This window comes from Leptonychotes weddellii, unplaced genomic scaffold (assembly GCF_054177405.1).
Source record: "Leptonychotes weddellii isolate Sample4059 unplaced genomic scaffold, ASM5417740v2 HiC_scaffold_6177, whole genome shotgun sequence".
NCBI classification, from domain to species: Eukaryota; Metazoa; Chordata; class Mammalia; order Carnivora; family Phocidae; genus Leptonychotes; species Leptonychotes weddellii.
Window position 1 is genome coordinate 1 of NW_028030406.1, and position 7206 is coordinate 7206.

A 7206-nucleotide genomic window follows, 5' to 3' on the forward strand; every position below is an offset into this window, starting at 1 on the left:
TTTTTTTTTTGGAGAAGAAGAGCAATTCTCTTTATTTCAGACCATTTGGCGTCTCTTTTCCGTTTTTGAGGAGTTTGGTCTCATGTAGCTTTACCTGGATTACTTTGAGCAAGCCTTTCAATCCTGACACTGACTTCCTGTCAGCTATAATTATACCTATCTTGAAGTTGTGCTGTTGAGGATAGAGAGTTCAAGCAGCAAGAGGCCTGAGTCTGGGTGACTACTCTGAGAAGTAGTGCCTTCATGTGTCTAAACAGATGAGTGTGGATAAGAATGATTCCTAAGTTTGGGATAGAATGCTCACTAAGAGTCCACCCAGCTCTATGATTTTGTGATTCTTGCTTTACGTTACATTTTGCAAAATTGGCCAATTGCTGTGCATATCATTTATTTGCACCTCTAAAAAGTAGAGTAATGAGCACTTTCTAGGGTAGGTACTGTTGCAGCTGCTCTACATATATATCGCTTGCTGAATTCTCTCCACAACCAATGAGGTAGGTGCAATAATGATCCTCAATGCCAGTGGAAAAAACTGAAGAATGTGCAGGTCACATAACTAGTGAGTGTCAGAGCTGGGATCTGAATGCAATCGATCTGGTTTCAAAGTTAGTGCTCTTAACTATTATGCGAAATTGATAAAGTAAAAATCTGTGCTGGTATTAATTCTATTATCCTTTCAGTTAATTATTATTGTTTTAAAAAATATCTGTTGGTTATGATGGAAGCCCATAATTTAGAGGGGAAAAAAACACCTCTTAAAGTTTAGATACAGCATGGGGCGCCTGGGTGGCTCAGTCGTTAAGCGTCTGCCTTCAGCTCAGGTCATGATCCCAGGGTCCTGGGATTGAGCCCCACATCGGGCTCCCTGCTCCGCAGGAAGCCTGCTTCTCCCTCTCCCACTCCCCCTGCTTGTGTTCCCTCTCTTGCTGTCTCTTTCTCTGTCAAATAAATAAAATCTTAAAAAAAAAAAACAACAGTTTAGATACAGCAGCACTGTTACAGTTTGTTTTTGACTGTTTATTAGATATTAACCACTAGACCTGTGAGGAGACACTGAGCATGTATGTCTGTGCTTCAGTGTGTGTGTGTGGGAAGATGAGAGAGACTGTGTGTCAGTAAGAAGGAAAGGTAAGTGTGCGAGAGAGAGTGAGCAGGAGAGAGGTTTCTAGAGAAACTCCTCAAAGCACTGCAAATTGAGGTTAAGGTAATGGTAAGTTTGTGGTAAGGACCTGAATAACCAATGCACATTTTTACCAAGGAAATAAGAGTGTTTTCCTTCCCTTGTAGATTGGTACATAGATACTGCTTGTTTTAGTTGTTACATTCTCCACATTAATTTCTTTTATAGATGGCTGCTCTTGTTTTGGCCTGAAGCTCATGGTTACAATAAACTTTTTCTCATTTCCTAGTCTAACAACCCATCTGTAATACAGCCATGGGACTGAGATGATAGAAAGGATAGGAGTTCTAGGAGCAGTCCTGTAAGACCAGCATGAGATCCAGCTAAAGGTACAACATGGCTGCCTACTTTGAGGAGGAAGATGGTGGAGTTGAGTTCATTCACGTGCCTATGAGCAGCCGCACCGGATGAGACACTCAACAGACCAGATTTGCTGTCTTCAATCGAGAGGGCTGCTAATCGAAGGTCATCAATCAGATCCCAGATGCACTTATCACAGCCTGGAGGTAAAACGGACATGTTACTTCTTTAAAACTGAAAGTCAGCGGGGAAGCACGTGCTCTAGTAGATCATTATGTATACTTTCTTGGTTAATATTATTTTTATGCTTGTTTCCTGAGGAACTGTTCTGGGTCACAGAATCAGTCCTTACACTCAAAGCACACTGGAGTCTAAGATGACTCAAACTGTACATCGGGCACTATCCCCACTTAAAACATAACAAAATGAACAAGGCGTGCAACAGGACAAGTAGGCTGTTGTGGACACCAATCGCTGAACTGAGAAAGGAAGGAAGCATAAAAGGGCAAGCCATTTGCACGGTGGGTGGGGGAGGAGAAGCACGCTCTCCACTTTTCCTTAGTGGTGGGACAACCCTCTGGGATGGCTCTCTTCATGTCAGGCTTTTGCTTAGTGCCCACTGGCGAAGCTGTTTGGTAGGCACCCCCTCTTTCCTATTCCTATCCCAGGGGTGGCTCAGCGCCTCCGCATGGCCTGACCTCCTGTCTGGATGAACACTTCAGCCAGAAGGGGGTCTGTACAATGTCACTGTGAATATCTGCTCAGTCTGGGCATATGGTGAAGTAGGTCGTAGCTTCTCCCCACTCCTTGCATTTCACATTTGAGTTCCGCTTACCGCTGTCCTCTCCCTCCCCCCCCACCCCCTGCTGCTCCTGGGGGGCCCAGTGCCCACTTGCGGCATACTCAGAAGGACAGCAGACCGTGCTTTGAAACCGGTCTTGACCACTCTCTGAAGCTTTTCTGTTCCCAATCTCTTTTCCTCAGACTATTCTCTTTTCCAGAGAACGAATAAATGAAGACTGAAGTGTTAATAGTTGTTAATGTGTTAATTTGTTATTTGAAGTTTAATACGGTCTTATGGACATGCTATCTTAAAGGAATGGCTCCCCAGCCAGCACATCATTTAAGGTCCTTAAAATGACCTTGCTGATCAGTGTGTGAACTTTGCCCTGCTTGTGCCTCACATCCTGTGCCATCTTCTAAGATGTGAATCATCCATAACATTAATCTCTTGTGCTTACAGGCACCGAGAGACCAAGATACTCTCGTCTGGGGGAGGGGATACCTAAAGTTAAAATAGTCTTTAAACCACTCTACTTAAAGGCAAATATTAGTTATTTTCTCAGTAAAGGGCTTTCTAAGGCAAACGTTTCCTTAAATCCTAAGAATCAGTCATAGCCTTTTCTAGAAGAAGGGCTTGAAGGGTGCCTGAGAAGTTAAGACCAGCTCTGGGCATTTGCTGTGAAGTGTTTCAGCTGGCTCCTGCACCATCAGGACTGCTCATGATTTGATTGATAGGAATGGCAGAGAAATCCAGGAAAGTAAGACAATAGCTCCATCCCATAGGCCTGAACATTTTCTTTCTGCTGCCACTTCCGTTTTGGAGTGATTTGGGAAAAGCCACTTAAGTGGCTTAGTGTCTTGGTTTCCCTAGTGCTGTAAAGCATTGTCTGTATATCACATTATCTGAGGATATGAAGAGATAATATAGAAAGAGGAATTAAAATGAACTCGGTCACTAGGAATTGCTCTTCTGATTCTGCCTTTACCCGCGAGGTAAGATGTTGAATTTAAAGGCTTCATAAAATAAATTTTCTAAAGTAGAGTTGTTTCAGTGTAAATCACCCATTTTACCAATTGGAATCAAGTAGCTTCCGCTTAGGGTCCCCTTGGTGGAGGCACAGACAGGGTTAAAGCCGGGAGGGGGACTTAGGGGGTTTCTAGAGAGGGAATTGCATAGCTCTTCTTAATCCTACACCTGCAGCACATTAGAGAAAGTGGGGTTAGTCAATCATGTACTGTTATTTTTACTTATGGTTGGGCAGTCCATGCCTGTAGGGGGTTCAAAACCTTCTTCCAAGCATTCTCCAGTTACGCTGTCACATGGGCCTCCCCCACAATTGCACACTGTAGGAAACAAAAACAAGAGGTTAGGGATTTGTTTCTTAATGCTTAAAATATGGCAATGTTTTCCTGGTTTCTAGAAATACTGGCTATCAGTATATAGTTCTTCCAACGGGGATTAATTATATTCTTCCTCATGACGGTGTAGAGTCCGTGATCTAGAGATTATGACCCTCACCCAATTAAACCCAGCCCAGGGAGATTTTCAAAGGCGGCCCTGGGGCAAAGTAAATCTACATTTTCTAGGACTCCTCTCCCAACTTTCTGGGATTCTGACATGACTCTACAATTGCTTCAGTCCAAAAAGATCCTGGGAAGTTTCACAAAGTACAAAATGATCCCGGAACCCATCATTCAACTGGAATCTGAGAGCCTTCCTTTCATCACAGACTGATTCTCCAGTTTAATCCAACTCCAGGGTTGATCATTGCCAGGTGTGAGGTAGGAACAGTGCAGCGGGAGGGAGGGAGGGAGGAGGCTCAAGAGCGATTTTTGGCTCCCACGGTGCTTGACCCTTGGCAAGGCTGACTCCAAACCTCCAAATGATAGCTATCAGTGGGATGACTAGGAATAATGTCGTGGAAAGAATCGGGAACATATTTACGTGAATTTAGAAGACCTGAGAGCCCATTATTAATCTACTGATGATTTTCAAGAATGCCTTTTGGAAAAAAAACAAAAACCCCGATCTTATCAGATTGTTCATTTTCCATTGAGTTTCTCAGTAGCAATTCATTTGTAATATTTAAAAAAGATTTCCTAAGCTATTTATGCTAGCCATGAGCTGGAATAGTATGGTGAATTCTCCCCCACCTCTTAACTGTCTCTAAAGAATCATCATAAAAAATTAGCTTCATGAGGGATGCACATTTATTACATTTCAGCTGTGTAATGTTCCACAAAATGTAGATTTATTAAACAATTCAGCAAGATCATACTTTATTGCTTCTAACTTTGGCATCTTTTCTAAGAGTGACCTGCATCTATGTAGTTTAACGTGTTTAGTAAATGTTTTGAGAATTGGAGCATCAATGTCTAAGGCTTTGATTTTGCCAATACTCTTTTGGATGCCTGCCTGACTGGACACAGAACTCCTCTCTTGTCTCTGGTTTTATGCCTCAGTGCACTTGGCTTTCTTGTAGACATGTTCACTTTTATTGTGACTTCTGAAGCTCATATGTGCCTTCTTCTCAACTTTAAACTCTTTACTTCTTAAAATCTTTTCAGGTGGGAATCTGCTTCAGTGAGGGGATTCCAGTAGAAGCATGCCACAAGAATACAATGCCTCTTCCTCACTCTGTTCCCTCTCAGTCACAAAAGAGTAAGAAATATTCAGTCTCAACCTTCCTTTGCCCTGAGGAAGGTGATTTAACTTTATTTCTGAAGAGCTTCACTCTGTTCAGCAAATGGATTAGAGAAATCATGAATAAAATTTGTACATTTTAGTCTAACTGAAGTTTAACCAGGAAGATTTCTTATACTGTCCCTGCAATATTTACCCTGACAATTTGAGGACATTGGGGGCTGACTAAACTGTACCCTTGGCTTGCTAATCTATTTCACTAAGAAGTCAGTTTTACCAATCACAACTGGTAAAAGGGACATAGCTTCCAGAATAAGAAAACAGAGGTAAATCTTGCAAATTTTCATTCAAAATTCTGGTCAATGATAGGTAATCCATGGAAGTCTGATTTACTTCTTTGATCAAAATCGGAAGAATATAAGATAAGGTGAAAGTTCATTTGTGTGACTGTCTCATGGTTTATCCTACCCATGAGCTAAGTTGTACCAGTAACCTTGATAAATCATCTACCCCTGGTGAGTTTGGGGTGCACATTCCTAAGAATGCACATTGCCCTGCAAAAGTGACAAGGGGACACTTGCAGTATCTCCCCAACATCGATCCATCTAGATTCAGTGTACACGCTGGCCACGATCTACAGTACCGTACCTGCACAGTTCTTGGCTATCCTGGCATCCCCATAGTAGCCAGGGGCACAGCGTTCACACTTGAATCCCGTGGTGTTGCGTAGGCAATTCCTACACTGGCCGGTGACCTCATCACAATCTTCAAAGATCAGGTTGGGATCTGAATTTCCACTGCAGTCACATTTCTTACAGGTGCTTCCAATCAGCAAGGGGTTTCCATAGTAACCGGGGGCACATCTGAGGCAGAAATCGCAGGTTAAAAATTTAGCAGCCATAGTTTTTCTTCTCTTTTATCTTCTCTCCCACCTAGAAGAAAGTGTAGTGAATGTATGTGGATTGACCTCCCAGAATTTGTTCCTACTTTCCCATCTTCCTAATAGGCCCAGACTTTGTTTTTAAGGAACCACTCTTCCCTATTGTGTTGAAGCCCATTCGGTTTGGTCAGACCTCCAGATGCATAAGTGTCTAGATACAACTAGCATGTGGGCATTTTTGGTTACCTCAACAACTAGGGTATGTGGCTGGTATCTGATCGAGAGGTGCCAGATATGCTAAATGTACTGCAGGAGATGCACTACTAGGGCACAGCTAAAATTGGCCAAAATGTTAATATCTGCCTTGAGAAACACTGGGATAAATCACCAACTGCCTTGCTATAGTGAATTGTTCAGAGAACCTAAACCCGAGCCAGTTAGTGCCTGGCATTGTCCTGGCTAAAGTAAGTTGGCTGAGAAGTGATTCATTCAGACTGTAGCTCAGGGCTCTTACTTGAGGGGTATGGGAAGACATTCTGTCCATCTGCAGGTGAATGAAGAGGCAGGCAGCACTCAGCTCTGGCAGCCATCTTGTGATGGAGGGAAGCCCGTGTGGAGACAAAGCAGATGGCAGGGCGGAGAGTACCACAGACAAATGAAATTGGAGCCCAGATGGCCATTATTGTGGACATTTTAATATGTGAGCCTACAGAGGCCAGACACCTAACTGCCTTTGTTGTGGGGGCAGAGCTGGTGTCTACGGTCATACCAGCTGGGTTGTTAATGAGAGACTCCAGCTCATTTGGAGAGTAGAGGCCAAAATCCATCCAGCCTTTTGCTGGGCTTGCCAAGCTGTGCCTTCTGGGTGGGGCTGCTTCTGCTCAGAGGAAGAAATGCTTTTCTCTACTTTTCCTGAAGGTGCCTTGTGGGTCAGTAGAGGCCCTACTGTGAGTGGTGGGACCGCAGGCCCCGACCAAGGGGGTAGCTGCTACTCAGCTCCTGTCAACTGTTTCCACACTGTAGCCGTGAGGGAATGGAGGATCTGCATTGCCAGATGTTCCTATTTTTAAAACAAAAAAGTTGAAGTTTGGGTTTTTATCTGAAATCACCGTTTTTAAACTTTGGCTCAAACTTTATAAGAATACTCTGTGAGCCAAACTACACATGTTTTCTGGCTGGCAATAGCCTCCTCTTTGCTGTGACCCTAAACTAGTGTCAAGATTGGCCAACTGGAGCTGAAGATGCTTTGGGAGTGGCTGGAAAGAATGTGTAGTCACCCCTTCATGGAGCTGAAGGTCAGGTGCAGGAGTGGGTTCTGATGTGAGAGAGAAAAAGAAAGGGAGCTGACGGAGGTTTTTGTGATGATAGCAGAGGTGGGGGAAGGCGGGGCTGGCTTCAGATGCAGGGTGGACTGCGGGC

General features: G+C 43.7%; 1 protein-coding gene across 2 annotated transcripts; it reads right to left on the bottom strand.

Annotated features, from left to right (window-relative positions):
• LOC145719667 (laminin subunit alpha-4-like) lies at window positions 1-6818 on the bottom strand. Of its 2 annotated transcripts, none has more exons than XM_081811190.1 (3): window positions 5556-6818; window positions 3539-3607; window positions 1-1686 (listed from the first exon to the last, which is right to left on the bottom strand). In XM_081811190.1, exons 1-3 carry the CDS (start codon window positions 5806-5808, stop codon window positions 1406-1408), a joined length of 603 nt encoding a protein of 200 aa, XP_081667316.1. In that variant the 5' UTR covers window positions 5809-6818; the 3' UTR covers window positions 1-1405. The 2 variants fall into 2 exon arrangements, with proteins under 2 accessions (XP_081667316.1, XP_081667315.1); XM_081811189.1 differs by having other exon boundaries at window positions 1-1680; window positions 3512-3607; window positions 5556-6812.
• Between the last annotated feature and the right edge of the window lie 388 nt (window positions 6819-7206).

Excerpts from the sequence above, each read along its gene's own strand:
- LOC145719667 (XM_081811189.1), bottom strand. The coding sequence starts at position 5,808 with ATGGCTGCTAAATTTTTAACCTGCGATTTCTGCCTCAGATGTGCCCCC. Across the intron at positions 3,608-5,555 it reads GATAGCCAAGAACTGTGCAG|TGTGCAATTGTGGGGGAGGC; the intron begins GTACGGTACTGT and ends TGTTTCCTACAG. Across the intron at positions 1,681-3,511 it reads CATGGACTGCCCAACCATAA|GCTGTGATAAGTGCATCTGG; the intron begins GTAAAAATAACA and ends TTTTACCTCCAG.